Here is a 23,213-nt window from a genome sequence, read left to right on the forward strand (position 1 = left end):
CTTTAAACAGAGTGAGTCGCTTGTCCCTTACTATTAGGTTTTCAGATCAGTCTAGGCTGGAATAAGCGTCTATGCAAAAAGTCTGATGAAGTTATAAGAGGTAAATGGTGGAATCAGACCCTGTTTTATAACTGGGCAGATTGGGCAAATGCCCATGGCGATAAAAAGTCTTATGCTTACGCTAACTTTAAGGCAGGATTTTAATTGGAAGCTCAAGATCTAGAGCTCAAGTTTAATAATTTTGAATTGCTTTTCTTTCTGTGTTCTGGGATAATCCAGACGAAATTGATGCAACTATTGGCAAACTTGCAAATTAAGCTTTCAGGTATAAGTCCCTGTAAAGTTGATTTGAATAATTTTGAGGGAAAAATTGTTCCGGGGCCGGGTATCCAACCCGGGACCTTTGGGTTAACGTACCAACGCTCTACCAACTGAGCTACCCGGGAACTCTACCAGACACCGATCCAATTTTTCCCTCTACATCCACAAACCTCAAAGTGGGCTGACAACCGTCAAGTAACCAAAGTTGAGTGCACACTAACTCTGTGTGACTTGAATTGTGGTTTTCTGTTAACGAACAGTGACGTGTTATTATAACTCCCTGTAAAGTTGATTTGAATAATTTTGGGGGAAAAATTGTTCCGGGGCCGGGTATCTAACTCGGGACCTTTGGTTTAACGTACCAACGCTCTACCAACTGAGCTAAATTATTCAAATCGACTTCACAGGGAGTTATACCTGAAAGCTTGATTTGCATAATACCCGTCACTGTTCGTTAACAGAAAACCACAATTCAAGTCACACAGAGTTAGTGTGCACTCAATGTTGGTTGCTTGACAGCTGTCAGCCCACTTTGAGATTTGTGGATATAGAGGGAAAAATTGGATCGGTGTCTGGTAGAGTTCCCCGGTAGCTCAGTTGGTAGAGCGTTGGTACGTTAAACCAAAGGTCCCGGGTTCGATACCCGGCCCCGGAACAATTATTGGCAAACTTAATCATGGCTTGAATCAAGTTTCTTCATGGGCGAATAAGTTCGGACTTAGGTTAAATGCTAATAAGTCACAAGCTATAATAATTGGACATAAGAGACTACTGAACACAATGAACGACAGACATATCCCAATCATTACAGTAAATAACGCCACTATTCCGTACCATTCCGTTATCAGAAACCTCGGACGAAAATTTCAATTGGGAATGCCAAATAAAGGAAATATCGAAGAGAGTGTGCTATACCATGCATTCTCTTAACTCATTCAGAAACTTCCTCCCGTCAGAATTAAAACAGACTTTAGTGCAAACCCTCGTACTACCACTGTTTGACTATTGCGACGTAATACTTACAGACTTGACAACTGAACTTTCGAACAAGCTGCAGCGTGTGCACAATGTGTGGTTAAGATTCATCAGCAATGCTCGCAAATTTGACCATATTACACCCTCGTTCAAATCTTTATCCTGGCTGCAACTTAGTAACCGTAGAACACTTCATTCCCTGTCTCTTCTGTTTCGAGTTCTCCACACTTCTACTCCAAATTATCTTCGTTCCCAGTTTAACTACTTATCCTCCAATCACAATCTAAACATCAGGTTACAGGAGAGCGAAATCCTAGGAATTCCTGCCCATAGAACATCCCACTATTCATCCTCTTTTACTGTCTCAGTCCCCCGTGAATGGAATTCTCTACCTCAGAGGATTAGGGGCTGCCAGACAATAACCACTTTCAAGAAAAGGCTAAACGATTTCTTACGGGCGCAGTCAAATTGAAGTTATAATTGTAATCGAGTTTAATAATTTAATTTAATTTAGGTATGACTATCATTATTATTATTATTATTATTATTATTATTATTATTATTTTAGAGGATTAATAAGTGTAGTAACAGTTTACAAGAAAGGACATTCACTCTCGTAGCAGTTACAAACAACGAAAAAAGGAATTAATTCGGATACTACGAAAAATATGCTTTGATTATTTTGGATCAGAAGCACCAAATTACACACATCAGGAAAAGTACAGTGTTTCATGATGAAATTCAGGACTGTCGTGTTTCTCAAAATAATTCACTCATTGTTAGCTAATTTGTCAAGAAGGAGAAAAGCATATACGAGATACTGATAAATATCGCTTTGAAATTTTGTCTCTTCTTATATCACCTGATGTGGTAAACCTAGATGTTAACTGAAATTAGCACAGGACTATCTAGAAGACATTAACAGAGAGTTTGTGAATAATTGGTCTCATTTGAAGATTACCTCAAGCTAGAAGCATTGATAACGATACCAGAACTGTATTCTTACATTATACTCGTACACGACAACCTCGAGAATACTTTACCTAATTTGGTAATTGTATTAAGGAATTCCTCCACTTCACCAGCCACTAACTGCACCACATAACGAGGGTTTTCCGTCCTAAGCAGAGTGAAGAATGGCATAGGTCCTAGTTCATTTTATATCCTGGGATGCAGTTGGTAGCTTCTTTGAACACTCATAGGTTTATGACTTCCTATTCAAACACCTCTGATCATCCCATCTCGTCTCTTGTTCCAATATTGCATGGTTGCCGCATTCCTGGCAACCCTCAAAATTATACTCTCTGCGATTTATGCTTTTCTCCTTCTTGACAAGTTAGCTAACAATGAGTAAATTATTTTGAGAAACACGTCAGTCCTTAATTTTGTTCTCTCATCTAGTCAGTGTCCTTAGTACCTACTTCATCATGAAGTACTGTACTTTCCCTGAGATGTGTAATTTGGTGCTTCTGATCCACAAATAATTATAGCATATTTTTAATAGAATTCGAATTAATTCCTTTTTTCGTTGTTTGGTAAGTGCTTTCTGTAAACTGTTACGACACTTACTGATCCTCTAAAATATCATCCCAGAACACAGAAAGAAAATCAATTTAAAAATTATTAAACTTGAGCTCTTGAGCCACCGGCGTGGCTCAGTCCGTTAAGGCGCTTGCCTGCCGCTCTGAAGTTGCGCTCGGGGACGGGTTCGATCCCCGCTTCGGCTGATTACCTGGTTGGGTTGTTTCGAGGTTTTCCCCAACTATAAGGTGAATGCCAGGTAATCTATGGCGAATCCTCTGCCTCATCTCGTCAAATACCATCTCGCTATCACCAATCTTATCGACACTAAATAACCTAGTAGTTGATACAGACTCGTTAAATAACCAACTAAAAAAAAAAAGCTCTAGATTTTGAGCTTCCAGTCAAAATTTTGGCTTAAAAATTCTTACACTTGCGACTCCTAAACTTTATAGCCCTGGGCATTTGCCCAGTCTGCTCAGTTATAAAACAGGGCCTGATTCCACAATTTACTTCTTATAACTTCATCAGACGTTTTTACATAGACGCTTATTCCATCCTAGACAATGAAATGAGTGGTGACATCTGAAGTCACATCGTGCACAAAGCTTCCAAGTAACGTAAGATCCTTTGTTATTGTATGTTATAATTACCAAGAAGGTAATCTTCATGCATGCTATATCTCCTGCTAAAGAATAACTGCAGCTTGTTAATGTATATCCTTGAAACGTATTTGCTCTCAGCAATGCGTCGTAAACGCTCACGTTTCTTGAGTCTGGGCCCAATGTGTGGCGCGACAACGCTCGTTGTCACGTGGCTGCTACACTGGCCATGCTAAGTCTGTTAGCAAAGCGGAATCTGTAAGTTCTTAAACATTCACAGAGTTCATGAGAAATAGATCCATGTGATAATCTATTTTCATAAATAGAGAACAGCTAAGTGACTAGGATACCTATATTCCCTTTAAAAGTTGAGATTAAATTCTAACGGCTTTAGAATGGTTTGTGAGACAACTACAACTAACACAGCTAAAGAAGCGACTTCGGAAGTCTCTAGTGAAGCACGTGGGAGATACAGGGCCAAAGTGCGGCGTTGCAGCTAGCAGAATTCCCCTCCTCTCCTTCAAAGGCTTACACTAGGCAGGCATTGCTGTTAAGCGGGGAAGAGTTGGACTTCTTCTCGGGGTACTTTTGTTTCCCCTTATTAAGCCTAGGAACGAGTGGGGTTGCCTGCAAGAATCCTGGGTACACAGCGAACATTGATGTAGTCAGCGGGTGTGGGTTTGGAAATGCACCTAGTTTCAGGGTTGCACAATAGATCTTGAAAGGTCGCAGTGTTGGGTCGTAGTGCCCCCTCCAGTATATTTTCCTTTTTATCTTTGTATTTTCTTTGTTCACCTTGTATTTCCCTTGTTCTCCTTGTATTTTCCTTCTTTTCCTTGCATTTCTCTTGATCTTGTATTCCTCTCGTTCTCTTTATATTCCCCTCGTTCTCCTTATATTCCCCTCGTTCTCCTTATATTCCCTCGTTCTCCTTATATTCCCCTCGTTCTCCTTATATTCCCTCGTTCTCCTTATATTCCCCTCGTTCTCCTTATTTTCCCCTCGTTCTCCTTATATTCCCCTCGTTCTCCTTATATTCTCCTCGTTCTCCTTATATTTCCCTCGTTCTCCTTATATTCCACTCGTTCTCCTTATATTCCCCTCGTTCTCCTTATATTCCCCTCGTTCTCCTTATATTCTCCTCGTTCTCCTTATATTTCCCTCGTTCTCCTTATATTCCACTCGTTCTCCTTATATTCCCCTCGTTCTCCTTATATTCCCTCGTTCTCCTTATATTCCCTCGTTCTCCTTATATTCCCTCGTTCTCCTTTTATTCCCCTCGTTCTCCTTATATTGCCATTGTTCGCATTATATTTCCCCTGTTCTCCTTTCATCCCATTGTTCTCCTTTCATACCCCTTTTCTTCTTTTATTTCCCTTATTCTCCTAGCATTCCCCTTGTGTGATCGAATCCACGTACTTACAAATATGCAGCATTGTAGGCAAATCTATGCAGCTGTGGACCCCTTAAATTGTGCCTGTTGAGCGCCTTGCATGTCATGTAGTCGAATATTATCATTTATCAATGAAATAATTTGTGACTTCCCTTCCTCCGGTTAGGAAAAAGTAATAGACAGGAAGAGAAGCTCACCTTCACAAGTCTCTTGTGTACTTAGTATTTCGCAATGCTTATTTGAAGGGTTCTGAGCCATAGTGGGCCAAGCGCCATTTATTAAAAACGGAGAAAGCAAGGTTAAAGTTAAGTGAATATTATAGTTTAATGAAGAATGACATATATTTAGCATTAATGTACATACTTTATATTATTTACTATATATTTCACTGAATTATGGTGATCACTTAACGTTAACACTTGTGTTCTCCGTTTTTAATATAATATGGCGCTTGGCACTATGGCTCTGAACCCTTCATTTATAATCTCAGATACAACACAAATTTTTTTAAAAATATTTATGAAATATGAATAACAATTTCCTTAATTTTCAAGATGATTAAAGTCACTGGAATATGCGAATAGTTTTATTAACAATAATAATAATAATAATAATAATTTTATTATTGTTATTATTTTACAAATTTAATGCAATGATATACCAGGTGGAAGGGGACTAAATATGCACTTTTGAAGGATAATTGAGTGAGAATATTTAAACATAAAAATATAACAAAACCGTTATCGTTAGTGAACGGTTTTCAGATATTCACACAAATAAAAGCGAACAGATGGCAACATTAGATAACGTGTTTACATAACAGTAGCGGTTGAGCTGCAAGACAACATATAATTATTATAGCCCTGTATGTAATTGAACGAAAGCTTCAGAGGGACATTAATAGTTGTGCATTTCCTCCTCTTCGCTCTGACTTTGCTTCCAACTAGCTTCTATCGTCAGACATTTAATAATTTGAGGTTTGTCGAATCGTCGATACTGCGTCGTTTCCTTAAACAGCATATGGAAGCGTGCTTTCCGATAGCCAAATTTTCCGCTTTCCGGACGGGAGATAAATTGTTCACTCAGTATAAATACGAATTTAATTATCAACTGATAAAAGTTAGGTATACAATATGAGAAAGTGTTTGCCAACTCCATGACATCAGTTATTTTTTAAAGCACTGCGTTCTATCCGAAAAGATCTCGCCCACAAACGTGGTATGGCCACGTGTTCCGAATGAGGGGACAATTACGGTCTGATCGCGTTTTCCTAATTGGTCATTCCCCGGAGAGGAGGCGATTGAAAGACCTTGAGAAACACGGACGGAATCATGGGGCTTAGATAGGGGACTTAGTCATAAGAACACCTCTAAGTTTCGAGCTAAGTAGTTGTAGATACATTTCATTTCAACCTTAGTGGATAAACTGATCAAAATTACTGAATATTAACTAAATATGACCAAAAGTTTAGGTTAGGAGAACTAATTGCTGTATATAGACGCTGATTTCGTGATCCTAAGTTTCAGGTTGGAATCACATGTTGGATTACGGGGACAGTCCACTAAAAACGGAAACTATTTTCCGAATCTCTTTTTTTTAACCAAATTTTGAGAGCATGTTTACTAAGTGAAGGACTTACAAAATTCAAATTTTGAAGTGCCAAATGTTTTGATTTTTTATTTTTTCTATTCTTTTAGAGGTTTTAGTAGAGGATCTCAATTTTTATGCTTCCTTTTTTGTGGTTACATTCACAAGACATGGTAAAACATTTATATGTATGTATGAAATTTCTCATTTATTAACTTTCAATTTTCTTTTCCTTTTAAAATCTTGAAATTGTTACTTTTTTTATAATTAATGAAAAAAAATTAACACAATGAACTAGCAGCATTTCTTACAAAATAAATGCATAGAAACATGCAGCTACCTCATAAATACTTGCAGTAAAAATTTAATCCAGATTGGTTAATATTTGGCATAAAAAATTTATACTGAATCAAGAAAAATAAACTTACGGAAAAATGGATTTGAAAGTAAAATTAATATTTATGTAACGCTCGCCTATTAAAATTATCCTCCGCTACATTCATCTAATACAGACGTCTCCAAAACCGTACTCGCGAGTAAGCCCCTGAACGGAACCGAAGTCAGTATGTAGTGAGCCCGCTCCGCCTCACCCATCCCCACCTGTACTGTACTCAATGTTTATGCGCAAACGAAGAGCAGTAGCGGACTGCCATTATCATTGTGTTGGACGGAGTGTTCGACCGTTTCACAATGTTTTCTAATCATGACCGTAGCACAGTCTACTATATACAGTCGCGAAGCTCAATATGTAGTAAAAATGCAAACATGGGTAGTTGCCCACCACTAGGATCGCTACTATCGCCTCATCATCGCAGATCTCTCTCCTATTAGCCGACAAAATAAATATGTTACACTTTCGTTGTCGTGTTCTTTTGGAAAAAATTAACAACTTCCTTCAATTATTGAAATATTAAATGCATAAAATTAATTTATTATTTTAATGAATGCATATTAAATTCCACCATAAACTCGAAGATACCTGCAAGAAATAAGTTAATATAATTTTTGTTTGTGCAAAACGAACTGAAATTTACTATAATAGCTTCACTCATTTAAGATTATAGCGATAGCGATAATTAACTATGAAACCAATAAATATTAATTTGCATTTCTCTTTAAAACAATAATAATGGAAATATGAATTAATGGAGTAACTTACGTGTACCGGTACTTGTAGTGTATGTTTACGTAGTTAAAGTGGGATGAGGTTAAGCAATAATATTCACACCAGAATTGGAAATAAAACGTGATCAATAAATTTTATTGTAACAGACTTTTTCTATGTCTCTAGTAAAGCAACAAATAAAAATAACAACAAAATTAACAGTTATAATTAAAAACATATCCTTTGAAGAAAAAAGTAGGCCTAAGCAATAATAATCCCACCAGAATTGAAAATAAAACGTGATCAATAAATTTCATTAAAACAAACTTATTTTTCTACGTCTTTAGTAAAATAACACATAAAAATAATAACAAAATTAATAGCTACAATTAAAAATATATCCTCTGAAAAAAAAAGTAGACCTAACCTTTATTTCTCTGGAAATTTAGCAGCCTAAGTGATAGAACTTTAACCGGTATCTAATGTCCTTTCGGTTAGACTGAAACATTTCATTGTGAAATTTAAGGATATAATGTATTCTAACAGTCACAAAGAATTTCAAATTAACAGTTTTGTTTCTGCACAGCATTCTTGTGGAAAACAGGAACCTTTCTGAATCTTTCGGAAATCGGAAAAAGGATGACTCTGGCCTCTTTCTCTTACTGTTGCTACAATTTATAGCACTACAAACGTCTCCTCCTTGTCCCATATTATTATTCAAATTATTATATTTTAGCCATTAACATTTTCATTATAACCAATAACGAACATTTCACAAGCATCAATGTGAAATACGCAACGAGCTAGCACTCGATAGAAATACGACACAGTCCAAAGTCGACCATGGACAGTCTATTGTTTCTAGTTGCTAACCGCTTGGAGCGCTTTATCACGAGATTTGCAAAAAAACACCTCAAGCTTCGCGACTGTATATAGTAGACTGTGACCGAAGTACATTCATGGATGAAAGGGAAGAGAAATATATATATATATATATATATATATATTTGTGTTAGTGGGGAGAATATGAAATATTTAATTTGTTAGAAAATTCTTAAGGGCGTGTTAAAATTGAACATGCGACGACACTACTCGACTCTTCACAAAGAATATCATACAATAAAATAACAGGTATGCTGGACTGTAAAAATAATTTATTTTGGGACGTCTGTATAACTGTTGGTTATACATAATAATCAGTATATTACAATACGTTTACACTCAGTTTCGCATGATATACTTATAGTTTCTCGTTTTATTTTAGGTAAAATACAAATATTTTGATAAATTTGAAACGAGAAAATACAAATACAAATCACACACGTATCCTCAGTCTTAAACAAAAAACTTGCTAGCTATGTTCTAATTTGGAATATTGAAAAATCAATGAAGCCCTTTACAGAATGAGCATTTGTAAAATCGTGCATACAGGACGTTGCTAAAATACTGTGTCCAGAACGAAGTCACGAGTTTAAGAAAATTAAATTGTCTCCAAACACAGTTCAGAGAAGGATTTGCAAGATTGCAAATGTAATTGAATCTGAAGTCGAAACAACAATTAACCAGTTTGTAACTTACTCACTTGCATTGGACCAAAGCACATATAGAAATGACAAAGCTCACCTAGCCAATTTCATCCGAGGAATTAATGAACATTTTACTTTGTCTGAATATCTTCTAGATGTAATTACTCTGGAGGAAAATGCAACTGGAGAAGATGCTTTTCAGGTACTGAAAGACACCATAGAACAGAAAGGTTGAATTTGCAACGGCTTGTGTCAATAGCAACAGATGGGGCTCCAGCCATGACTGGTAAACGGACAGGATTGGTGGGCAGGCTAAACAAATGGTTGAATGATAAGGGAGTGCCTGTAAATGTAACATATTTGCATTTTTTAATTCACCAGGAAGCACTGTGGAGTAAAGTTGTAAATATGAAATAGATGATGGATGTCGTCGTACGATCGGTCAACACAATTAATGGTTCCTTCCTAAAATATCGCAAATTTCGTAAGCTGTTAGAGCAATTAGGCCTAAGAGAGGAATATGAAGATTAGGTAAGATTTTTATGCATATGCTTTATTGTATATATTGTTTCAGTATATCTACATTGTTCATTGAAACTAATTGTTCCCTTTAATTTACAAGGGAAGAACATTCAGGAGCTGAAAGATGAACTGTTTGTTACTGATTTAACATTCCTAGTTGGTATTTCGGAAAATTTCAACAATTTGAATTGTCATCTGCAAAGACTCAATCAGAATATAATCGGCATGTACAATCGTGTTACATGGTTTGTGGCAGTGCTAGATGTTTGGAATGTGCAGCTTATGCGAAATGAATTATTCTATTTTCCATGTTTGCATTCGCTCACGAATATTCCCCAATCAAAAGTATAAGCTTCATAATATGTCAAAATAATATAAAAACGTATGATATTTCTTATTCTTTTGATGTTATTATTTGTAAACATAAGCAGACCGTTGCCGCAATCCCCCACTGACCGCTCCCATCTGTTGAGGTACGAGTCTCTCCCCCTCCTAGCACATTGTGTTCGGCGGGCAGCATCGACAGCACGAATGACGTTACGCTTTTTGGAGACCTCTGATCTAATAACTTCATGGAGTCAACTTTAGAACAAAATATCACTAGATTTGTAATCATAAATTTCTAAAAAAATAATTCTTTGAAAAAAAAATCAATTTTGATAGCTCTTTAAATGCGAATGCCCCTTACATCCTTAATTAAAATAAAATTAAACATATTTGTAGGTTCACCGCTGTGGAGTAATAATGGTTAGCACATCTGGCCATGAAACGAGCGGGTGCGGGTTCAGATCCTGGTTGGGACAAGTTACCTAGTTGAGTTTTTTTTTTCGGGGTTTTCCCTCAACCAATTGAAGCAGAATTGCTGGGTAACTTCCCGCTTTGGACTTCGGCCTCATTTCGCCATCATTAATTCACATACCATCATCCATATCATAGCCCGGGTTCAGTTAACGAAGCAGCGTGCTGTACTTGTACAAGAGCGCGGCCGTTCGGCTACCCAATCATTTACAGAATGGAAGTGGTAAGCACAATAAGCCTCAGGCTGCAGTGCAAGCCTTCGGGTCCATCCTCCGTCCAAGAGAGAGAGAGAGAGAGACTGACTATATATATTTGTAATCAGAATTGAACTAAGTCCACTTGGGGTATAAAAATGGTTCTTTCTAAAGAAGTGAAATAGCAATTAAAAATGGAATTTTTTTATGATTTTTAGTGGAGTCTCCTCTTAATATTACTGATGTTTCCTCATTATTTCCTCAATGTTTCAATAAACTTTGGATTCAGTGTAATAGAGTCAAAAGGTCAGTTTCTATCTGATGCTTTTCCAATTCACTGCGGGCTAAAGCAGGGAGATGCACTATCACCTTTACTTTTTAACTTCGCTTTAGAATATGCCATTAGGAAAGTTCAGGATAACAGGCAGGGTTTGGAATTGAACGGGTTACATCAGCTTCTTGTCTATGTGGATGACGTGAATATGTTAGGAGAAAATCCACAAACGATTAGGGAAAACACGGAAATTTTACTTGAAGCAAGTAAAGCGATCGGTTTGGAAGTAAATCCCGAAAAGACAAAGTATATGATTATGTCTCGTGACGGGAATATTGTACGAAATAGAAATATACAAATTGGAGATTTATCCTTCGAAGGGGTGGAAAAATTGAAATATCTTGGAGCAACAGTAACAAATATAAATGACACTCGGGAGGAAATTAAATGCAGAATAAATATGGGAAATGCGTGTTATTATTCGGTTGAGAAGCTTTTATCATCTAGTCTGCTGTCAAAAAATCTGAAAGTTAGAATTTATAAAACAGTTATATTACCGGTTGTTCTGTATGGTTGTGAAACTTGGACTCTTACTCTGAGAGAGGAACATAGGTTAAGGGTGTTTGAGAATAAGGTGCTTAGGAAAATATTTGGGGCTAAGCGGGATGAAGTTACAGGAGAATGGAGAAAGTTACACAATACAGAACTGCACGCATTGTATTCTTCACCTGACATAATTAGGAACATTAAATCCAGACGTTTGATATGGGCAGGGCATGTAGCACGTATGGGCGAATCAAGAAATGCATATAGAGTGTTAGTTGGGAGACCGGAGGGAAAAAGACCTTTGGGGAGGCCGAGACGTAGATGGGAAGATAATATTAAAATGGATGTGAGGGAGGTGGGATATGATGATAGAGACTGGATTAATCTTGCACAGGATAGGGACCAATGGCGGGCTTATGTGAGGGCGGCAATGAACCTTCGGGTTCCTTAAAAGCCATTTGTAAGTAAGTAAGTAAGTAAGAGTCAAAAGAAATTTATAATTTCAATAAATTAAATTGTTTATATCACAAGTGAGTTAGAAAATTTACATATTTTCAAAATATATCTCTTATTAAACTTAAATTTCCTGCATGACTCTTACAACATCTCTAGTATGGTTAGAAGATAACTAAGTACTCCCAATTTTAAATTTACATATAGGCCCTATAAATAAAGATACATTTTTTGAAAAATATTTGCAACTTCAAAATTTCAATTTTTAGGGACCGCTAACTTAGTTTCTTAATTTCAAAAGTACTTGTTTTTTATACTACTAGTACTGTTTTTTTTAATTACAGCTTATAGAACATACTTTCAAATGGCGTTTAGATAACCCGCAGTTCATTGCCGCCCTCATATAAGCCCGCCATCTGCCCCTATCCTGAGCAAGATTAATCCAGTGCCTACCATCATAGCCCACCTCCCTCAAACCATTTTTAGGTATTATCCTCATATCTACGTCTCGGCCTTCCCAAAGTTATTTTTCCCTCAGGTCTCTCAACTAACACTCTATATGCATTTCTGGATTCGCCCATATGTGCTACATGCCCTGCCCATCTCAAACTTCTGCATTTAATGTTCCTAATTATGTCAGGTGAAGAATACAATGCGTGCAGTTCTGTATTGTGTAACTTTCTCCATTCTCCTGTAACTTCATCCTTCTTAGCCCCAAATATTTTCCTAAGCACCTTATTCTCAAACACCCTTAACCTATGTTCCTCTCTGAGAGTGAGAGTCCAAGTTTCACAACCATACGGAACAACCGGTAATATAACTGTTTTATAAATTCTAACTTTCAGATTTTTTGACAGCTGACTAGATGACAAACGCTTCTCAACCGAATAATAAGACATTTCCCATATTTATTCTGCATTTAATTTCCTTTAAACTGCCATATGTATTAAGTGCTCCAAGATATTTCAATTTTTCCACATTTTCAAAGCAAAAACTTCCAATTTTTTTAAATTTTCATTTGGACTATGCTCTGGTCACGAGACATAATCATATACTTTGTATTTTTTAGATTTACTTCCAAACCTATTTCTTTACTTGCTTCAAGTAAAATTCCCGTGTTTCTCCCTCGTATAGTAGTCTTTGGACTTTCTCCTAATATATTTACGGTACCGATTAAACAAACAACTGATGTAACCCGTTCAATTCCAAACCCTCTGTGTTCTCCTGGACTTTACTAATGGCATATTCTAGAACAAAGTTAAAAAGTAAAGGTGATAGTGCATCTCCTTGCTTGAGCCCGCAGTGAATTGGAAAAGCATAAGATAGGAACTGGTCTATACGGACTATGCTGTATGTTTCACTGAGACACATTTTAATCAATCGAAACAGCTCATAGACCATGCAGTGAAAATTTAATGTTCCTAGCATCAAAATTTTGAGAGCCTTTACACTTTGAACATGACAAAATGTGCTTAAAATGTTGGATGTTAAACTTGTAAAGTCTGCATGGAATTCAAATTCAAGAGTGCAGCCATTTAAATATGACGTAACTTTAATGCTTCCAAGTGCCGCAGAGCAATAAAATTTGCTCAAAATTTAAATGAGAGATTGCTGATTAATTTTTCACACCCCCAAAAAATATAAAAATGCTATTTTTGATTGAAAATTACGAAACTTTTTACCCGTACTCCCACTTAAATGATTGTACCGCTGCAGAGATTTTATAGAATAAGAGGAAAACAGGAAAATGGGACTGAAATAAGGAACTTGTTCAAATGTCTAAGGATTTTCTGAGAATAGAGCTTATGTGTAACAATTTTAACACACTGTTTAATATGTCCCATTCACTTACATTTAGTAAAGCGTATCAAGACTACAATAAATATCACAAACTTAATATTCGGCTCCCTTGTTGAATTAGTAATGAGCCTTAGATCCATGGTGAGTGATCTCAGGTTTGGAGTGTCCTCCAGCTTTCTTGACGACGGCGATGAAGCCGTTGTCTTTGTCGGCGTGGTACTCCACGGTGCGGGTTCCTCCATCAGCTTCCTTCAGACTGTAAGATCCCTTCACTGCGTCTCCATCCCTGGACTCCCACTGTTCCTTGACGTCACCGGTATGTGGGTCATGCACGGCATATTCGAACTGGTATTTGGGATCTTCCTATAAATAACATTAATAGTGACTTTTATACGTATTGTTTAAATTCATTTTAAATGTGTATCCTATTATCATAAGGACGATAATTTTCGGTATTGTATTCTAAGTAGCTATATAACTCACGTAATGGTGATCATCTTCCTCATGACTGGGAAGTGCACTTGTAGAAACAAGGATCATTGCAGCAAATAGACTTATTATCTGGAAGAAAACAGTTTACTAGATTGAGTCAAATGTAAAATTTAAACACTTTACTGTAATAGGCTAATTTATTGGAAACTTGTGTTATGCAATTATTCAATTTTCTGACGTATCTCTAAGTCGAACTATTAGATGACCCCATCACTTAAGAAGTGCCCGAATTTCTGTAGAAGAAAAAAACCTTATATTATGCGGAAAATTCAGGTAGCCCAAATTTTGTTTCTGGATCTGTACATTAATTATTCTAATTTTATTAATTATTTTGAAAGTGTTCTGAATCAATATTTGTGATCTTTAGGTTTAAATGACTTATATTAATAGGTTTTTCTTGATTACTTTTGTCTCTGTAACAATTACGAAACAGCATCTTCAATTTTAGTCCCACGTCATTTCGTTGTGATTTAAGGTATCATGCCTGAACTCGCTTTATGGATTGTGCACTCATAGGGAAAGAAATTTCTCGTCGAAATTTTGGCTAGTGTATGGGACTTGTGTGCACCCAGAATAGTGACGAATTTAGGGAATTGTGGTAGGTAGCGAAATTCGGTTTCGAGAAACAGCTGTAACGGCTGAGGGATCATCGTCTTGACCACACATTACTCCCGTACTGATTGAATGATCACCCATCTCTCCTGAGGCATGTGGACGTGAGGCCAGTGTGCTGGTCGCCCTTGACCTTTCATGAGCTGTTCGTTGATTTGGTCTTGAATTTGGATATGATCAACGACTGAGCGAATAAATGAGCGATTAAATTAGCAAATTGAAAGGACAATAAATGACTGAATGGGCAAATAAGTGAATAAATGGATAAATGATAGACTGCATGGACAAATGAACGACTGAACGCACAAATAAGTGAATGAATGGATAAATGATAGACTGCATGGACAAATGAACGACTGAATGGGCAACTAAGTGAATGAATGTATAAATGATAGACTGCATGAATAAATAAGTGAATGGATTAATAATAGACTGCATTGACAAATAAACGATTGAATGGGTAAATAAGTGAATGCATGTGTAAATGATAGACTGCATGGATAGATAAGTGAATGGATTAATGATAGACTGCATTGACAAATAAACGATTGAATGAGTAAATAAGTGAATGCATGTGTAAATGATAGACTGCATGGATACATAAGTGATTGAATGCATTAATGATATACTTAATGGACAAATAAACGACTGAATGAGTAAATAAGTGAATGAATGTATAAATGATACACTGCATGGATAGATAAGTGAATGAATGGATTAATGATAGACTGCATGGACAAATGAACGACTATGGATAAAGGGACGAATGAGTGGGTAAATAAATGTAGATAAATGAACGACGTAAAGAACAAATCACACGAAAGAACAAATGAAAAATGAATAAGTAGATGCGAGATGTTTGACTATTAAATTTGTACTTTTTCATTTGTGCAATAATACCCAACGTTCAGGTGTTACGTATCGGATTTCTCGTTATGGAAAACAGGAAAAAGAGAATTATTGCTAAAAGTTGTTTTTAGGAACAGATAGGTTTAATTTTCCATGTCTTCCCCTTTGCAGCCCATACAAACTAGATTCCAAACGTTTTATAGTTTCTGCGTCTAATTATATGGTAGAAAAATCCAATGTTCTCTCATCATGTTGGAACAGAATAAAAATTTCAAAACCTTATTTAAATAAAATTAACTCTCTTCGTTATACTTTTTCTATAGTTAAGACTTAGATAAGGACAATAAAGTTTTCATTCTTTTTTCGAAAAGTCGGTTAAGAGTAACATGGAACTACAGTTTTCTAATGCCGAAGATTCTAAACAGAAGATACAATGCAAATCTATTATGAAATTATCCAGAAGATACAATGTTTTCCTTTGAGGTTGCAAGCGATACTCTACTTACGGCGAGGTTATGCATTTTGTCTGCTTCCAGGAAGGTGATGAAAGCGTGTGTAAGCTTTGAATGGTGATGTATTGTGCGCCAGTTGTATCTTTTATACCTCTAAATTTATCCGGAACATCGTTGTTACGTCACACGATTCTTTCAAGGAATCCAGAAATGCATGAGACGGGCGTTATGTTGAAATTCCTTGCTGCCATAAAAGAGAGAATTACACAACAATGTCAGCATGTACACCTATTTGCAGTAATAAACCGCGGACTAATTTAGAGTTGGTTAAAATGGACAAGGTTTTACTTGCCATCAATAACAGGATGCAAATATTTCAACAAACTACCAGAAAATAGGCTATAACATGTATAAATTCCGAAAATACATTTAAACGCAAATTGAAAGATACCCGATTAGTAAATTGCTTAATAGAAGATTTTCTGGAAAAATAAATAAACTACTCTTGTCTTCCTTAAATATATTATGCATTATATTCTTCATTTCTTTATTGTTTTATTAACATTAAAATTTAAATATACATTTATTATTACAATAAGAAAACCACAAAAATACATATTAAATGTAATAGAAGAAATAAATTGTATAATTTTAAGCTGTAATTGAAGCCATGTTTCATACCAGCAGCCGTGGAGCTGATTATGATTGGTTTTCACGCTATGTTGAAAAATAGAGTAATGACCTATTATATACCTAGTGATGTAAATTTATGCCGATAAGTTACTATAATATAGGCGCTTAATTAATGTACAATTGACGGGTTAGCTGGAAGAAGGGCGTAAATCAGAAAAAAACTATCTGTACCCCGCATCTCTTGCTGGAATATGACACTATTCATATACAGTATACTGGGTGTTCATTTCAAAGTGTCATGACGTCACTGTTGATGAGTCAGCGATTTGAAGCGAGTTTCAGTTTTTATGTCAGAGAAGTTGCCTATTAATCAAGGCATTCAATCCGAACTTGAGAATGTGTACGGTATAACTTGAACGTCGTAGCAACAGATGGCGGCCTGTACGGTCTATGTGCTACCATAACCTCTTTCGAACTGTGTTTTGCGCGGGCAAGTCGTACGCAGAGTATTTGTTATCATCGGTTGCGTACGGCAACATTCCACAACACAAATCAAATGCTCCGTGTCCATGTTGACCGTCGAAATTAATGTCAACAAATATAACCTTCTCCCCATATCTCGACAGTAAGAAAAAAACTATCTCAGTACATGTTTCGAAACAGTTCACATTCCTGCCACTACCGGCGTCACCGTACGTATCGGTAAATACTCTTCAGAATGAACGCCGTACTGCTAGGCATCACCTCTGCGGAAGTGTAGGAAGATTGAATTCTCTAGGCTCATCGACTAGCCACATGACGGCATACAGCGAGTCATGACACATTTTGAACTGAACACCCAGTATTGTAGGGTAATACGTTCTCTTGTGATTACAGTGAGTTCCATGGTTAATGTTTAAATATTGTACGAGAACGAAGCTTTCAATTTTTTTAATTACGCCTTTCTTCCATAGAAGAGGGTTGAAAATACTGCAATATTGTTAACTTTTCTATATTTCTATAGGAAAGCCTGGATATAGGTCTGTACTACAATAATGAAGATACATACAATGTATGTTCTACAAAAAATATATACAGGGTGTTTCCGGGCTAGTGTTACAAACTTTCGGGGATGATGGGGAAGGGCACATGTATCAATTTAAGATTAAGAATCCTGGTCCGGAAATGACTGAGTCGAAAGTTACAAGCAAAAATAGTTGTGTGGAAATGAAATAATGTTATTCCTCTGTACACCTTATTTATGTGTACTGGTATTTATCTGTACATCTTGCACATACTGTATTCATCTGACGTTGTTTACGTTGTCTACTTACAGTATTCCGTTCAGCGCGCTGTCTGAGGGATGGGGGACAGGAAACTACACTAAAGCAATGCAGATAGCGTAATGTATAACGGACGAGGTCGGTCCTGATATGCACGTCTGTAGACAGCAGTGTATGTGTACAAGTTGCAGTGTCCAGTCGATCAGTCCTAGTGAAATGGAGTACACGAGAGCGGAATAAACAGACCTGATTTTCGAATACGGATGAGCCAATGGGAACAGTAGACAAGCTCAAAGATTGTATCGGTACAAGTACCCACGTAGGAGACATCCGGCCCATACCATCTTTTCACGACTGTTCCAAAGGTTAAGGGAAGGAGGGCACGTGGTGCGAAATTACAATTCCATTTCCACACAACTATTTTTGCTTATAACTTTCGACTCAGTCATTTCCGGACCATGGTTCCTTATCTCAAATTGATACATGTGCCCTTCGCCATCATCCCTGAAAGTTTGTAACACTAGCCCGGAAACATCCTGTATATATATAATATGTTCGTTTGCTAAATTTTTATCAGAACATTAAACATAATTAATCCCACTTATTTCACGTTATTATTTGAACTGAAAGTACCTAGAATATGGGCTTACAAACGCTATACCACTTTAAGTGATCTAATAACCTAACATAAATAATATATAGAATCTCGTGAGGCCTATTGGAGTGTTTGCCTCTCATATCTGTCATTATAGTATCACCTAGTTTCACTATAGTTTGTACAGTCATCAGTCGTTTCTTAGATATTGCGAACAATGACAGAATAAAGGACTTGCATAAAAATTCTTCTCAGTCAAGATACTGTATACCCAAGAACATTCTCTGTGCTGTGGTTTTACAGTTGTTTGACGTTGCTTAATGGTCCTCCTCTCCAAATATCCCATAAGAAATGTATCCTGTTGGTTTTTGATTCCAGTTTCCCAAAATCCTCGGTGGAAAATGGCTTGTTCCTCTGTAGACATCTTATATTTCTTCTGGCAGCAACTGGCTTAAATGTTTTGCTGCTAACCTGTCAGAAATATGGTCGTTCCTAAATGACTGACTGCTAGCCTGGATCTAACATTTTTTAGCACTGCATACGCCTATATTATTAGTACCTTATAGTCATTCTCCATTGACAAAAATAAAGAGCAATACTGTATTTCTTTCACCATTTTTCCTGACCTACTTGTGTAAGCTTTGCCGTAATTTCGTTGTCGCTTGCTAGATTATTCTTTCATAGTTTGTTAAACTGTTTCCGTTTTCTACCTTTCCGTTTCCATTCATTTTCACTGATTCTTTCAACATCAGAAATGTTATATTCGTCAGACAACGCGAACACCCTTGCAGTTACTGTACCTTCGCCGCTCTTCGAATCACAGCAGTGAGTTGGAAGACGGACGCAATTCAATAATATCTCTCTATTGCAATCTATTGGAACTAGAGGCATAATATTTTGGTGGTTGGTAGAAACACTGCCAAAGAACGCATACAGCCATTTTTCGGATAAACGCCGTAATTCGAATTACGCCCTTCTTCCAGCCAACCTCTCAGTTATTGTAATGGCCTAGTATAATAATCCATGGCGCTACAGCCCACGAAGGGCCAAGAATGACCAGCCGGCTGCTGGCCTCACGGCCACATGCCGAAGCAGAGGTGGACGATCATCCAACCAGAATGGAGGTATCGTGTGGTTAGCACGATGAGCCCCCCCAGCCGTTATAGCTGGTTTACGTAACCGGATTTCGCTACCTATCGTAGCTCCCTAAGTGCATCACGATGCAGGGTGGGCACCGGTCCCATACACTGGCCGAAATTGCATGAGAAAATTTCTTCCCCCATGAGGAGTCGAACCAGCGCGCATTCCGTAACGCGAGTCCTAGACAGGTGCCTTAGACCACGACGCGGGACGGTCTAGTATATAATGATGTAAATATATTGTACAGACCTAGAAACAAAATTTGAGCTGCCTGAATTTCCAGAGTTCCAGTTATAACATACTGCTTACGAGCACTGGACATGCGCGGTATGAGTTATAACTGGAACTTGGAAAATTCAGGTAGCCCAAATTTTGTTTCTAGATCTGTACACAGAATTTTAAGTAATTTACAATTAATGCATATTGTAATATTGTGCTTCACTATTTGCATCTCCTATATCAATTTTATACTTGATCTAAAGGACGAAATGAATTATTTCGACATGTCTTGACAGAAAGTAGCAGTTAATAAGTCGCATAGTAGGCCTATAGCTGTTCCATCAAAATGTAGGCATAACAAGTTATTTCCTTGGAATAAATGTCTTAGTAAACACATTTTGGAACGAAATGCTGTAGGCACAACATTATTACATTCTTAGATTAGAAGTTACATTGCATTACACTCAGGTAATCTGGAATATGCTGGATAACATACGTAGTCCTTTCTTTCAATCCATGTATAAGATGCTGGCTCTGTATGAAAAACATGATGCTTCACATATTTCCATAGAAAAAAAACCTACAGGTGTGAGGTCTGGTGATCGTGGAGGTTATGACAGGTGGTCCTCGTCCATTGAACACTTAATGTTATTTAATTTCTCATGAACTGTCATAGCGTGATGTGTTGTGACCCCATCTAGCTGAAACCACATTCTCATGTGTTTGTTCAGTGGTAAATCATATAGAAAATCTATTACAATGCTGTCCAATAATTCGCCAAGTGTGTACTGATATCTGGTTCACATTTTCATAGAAAGATAAGGTCCCACAATCACATCGCTTAGTATTCCGTAACATAATATATTTGTCCACATTATAAAATACCAGATATATATGAAGTAATGAAGTCATTAAAATAAAATCGTTTTGTCCAGGGAGCATTCATTTTTGGTGCAAGTGTAATTCGTTTAACATGTTTCTTATTTGATATTGTATTTAAATAATTAAAATATGAGCATTCTCGTCTAGGGAACGTGAATTTTGATGCAAGAATAATTCCTATAACATTTGTTTATTAGTTGCTATTATACTCCGATAATTAAAATATCATTTTTCGCGAGAGAGTCCGCTTTTAGTGCAAGTGTAATTCGTTTAACATGTTTCTTATTTGATATTGTATTTAAACAATTAAGATACGGTCATTGTCGTCTAGGGAACATACATTTTTGTGCAAGAATAATTTCTAGGACATGTTTCTTGATCGCTATTGTACCCAGATAATTAAAATAACATCATTTTGTACCGGGAGCATCCGTTTTTGGTGCAAGTGTATTTCGTTTAACATGATTCTTATTTGATATTGTATTTAAACAATTACGATACGGTCATTTTCGTCTAGGGAACATACATTTTGGTGCAAGAATAATTCCTAGAACATGTTTCTTAATTGCTATTGTACCCAGATAATTAAAATATCGTCATTTTGTACCGGGAGCATCCGTTTTTGGGGCAAGTGTAATCCGTTTAACATGATTCTTATTTGATATTGTATTTAAACAATTACGATACGGTCATTTTCGTCTAGGGAACATACATTTTGGTTCAAGAATAATTCCTAGAACATGTTTCTTAACTGCTATTGTACTCAGATAATTAAAATATCATCATTTTGTACCGGGAGCATCCGTTTTTGGTGCAAGTATAATTCGTTTAACATGTTTCTTATTTGATACTGTATGCTTATTGTATTTAATTCCTAGAACATGTTTCTTAATTGTTTTTGTACCTATATAATTAAAATATCATCATTTTGTACTGGGAGCATCAGTTTTTGGTGCAAGTATAATTCGTTTAACATGTTTCTTATTTGATACTGTATTTAAACAATTAAGATAGATCATTTTCGTTTAGGGAACATACATTTTTGTGCAAGAATAATTCCTAGGACATGTTTTTGAATTGCTATTGTACCCAGATAATTAAAATATAATTTTGTACCGGGAGCATCCGTTTTTTGTTGTAAGTATAATTCGTTTAACATGATTCTTATTTGATATTGTATTTAAACAATTAAGATAGGTCATTTTCGTCTAGGGAACATACATTTTGGTGCAAGAATAATTCCTAGAACATGTTTCTTAATTGCTATTGTACCGAAATAATTAAAATACATCATTTGTTCCAGGGAGTAGGCTATCCGTTTTTGGTATAAGGAAAATTCATTTTTGTAATATGTTTATAAATTAGTCTTCAATATATTATTCTTTAATAAATCACTTCAAACTTATGTGAATATAGCGTGGATTGTGTAATAAAATAATTTTTTGTGTTGGCCCTATTGTGCATCATTGTTTATGTAAATAAAAACTAAATGTTATGTCCCATGTTAATTTTCATTTAGGAATTACATGAAATAAAATTTGAGTAAGAAAAAATGTGTACCTTACGGAATAATTAATATTTAATATGTGCCGCGTGTGTATTTTGTAAAATTATTCGATTTCTCACTTTCATTTGATCATGAAATATCGCAACGCTAATCAGACATTAAACTCTTGTGTGATGTGGGAGAATAAAGCCATTATTATTATTATTATTATTATTATTATTATTATTACTATTATTATTAATATCGAAATGTCAATATTTTAAAACAATTTTCATTCATAACTGCGTGACATTCTTTTTCATCAGAGATGATTAATGTGAAAGTTGTGGAAATAAATATTCGGACGTAAGAGTAGTAAACAGCATCAGTGGAAATGAAAGTATTCGAAGAAGTCACTATTAGATGAGTTCCACTCTTGTGGTCACGAAGCCTTCATAAAAATACTAAGCCAGCAAGTTTATTGCATAATTGCTTCGAGAGAGATTCTATAAAAACCAACTTCTCCGAGATATCACACCAGAAGCAACTTGTTAAATCAAACAGACGTACAAAACAGTGAAAATGCAGGTCCTTACGGTAAGAAAAATATCTTATTCTTTTTTATACTAATAGGTCCACCGTAGCATGTCTAACCGCGAAACGAGAGGGCTCGGATTCAAATCCAGGCTGGGACAAGTTACCTGGTTGAAGTTTTTCCGGGGATTTCCCTCAACCCACTAAGAGAAAATGCTGGGTAACATTCAGCGCTAGACCCTGAGCTCATTTCGATGGAATTATCACCTTAATTTCATTCGGACGATAGATAATCAACGCAGCTGATATCGGGGCACAGATGCATTATAGGGGCCACTCATCACACATTATACGCAAAAAAGGTCAGCGGAAGTAATGGTTCGATTAGCGTTTTTAGCATTCGATATGCGATAAGCATTGAATGAATGAATGAATGAAAT

The 23,213-nt window shown here is 36.3% G+C and overlaps 2 protein-coding genes across 2 annotated transcripts in view; one reads left to right on the forward strand and one right to left on the reverse strand.

Moving 5' to 3' along the window:
- LOC138702274 (serpin A9-like) overlaps positions 1-23,213 on the forward strand; it is a 238,260-nt gene that overhangs the window by 40,971 nt on the left and 174,076 nt on the right. The gene's annotated exons all lie outside the window — the stretch shown is intronic.
- LOC138702295 (cuticle protein 19-like) lies at positions 13,639-16,136 on the reverse strand. The gene is made up of 3 exons (XM_069829880.1): positions 16,077-16,136; positions 14,101-14,178; positions 13,639-13,980 (listed from the first exon to the last, which is right to left on the reverse strand). The coding sequence occupies exons 1-3, from the start codon at positions 16,089-16,091 to the stop codon at positions 13,735-13,737; spliced, it is 339 nt and encodes a 112-aa protein (XP_069685981.1). The 5' UTR covers positions 16,092-16,136; the 3' UTR covers positions 13,639-13,734.

The sequence above is a fragment of the Periplaneta americana genome, chromosome 6, assembly GCF_040183065.1.
Source record: "Periplaneta americana isolate PAMFEO1 chromosome 6, P.americana_PAMFEO1_priV1, whole genome shotgun sequence".
Classification (NCBI taxonomy): domain Eukaryota; kingdom Metazoa; phylum Arthropoda; class Insecta; order Blattodea; family Blattidae; genus Periplaneta; species Periplaneta americana.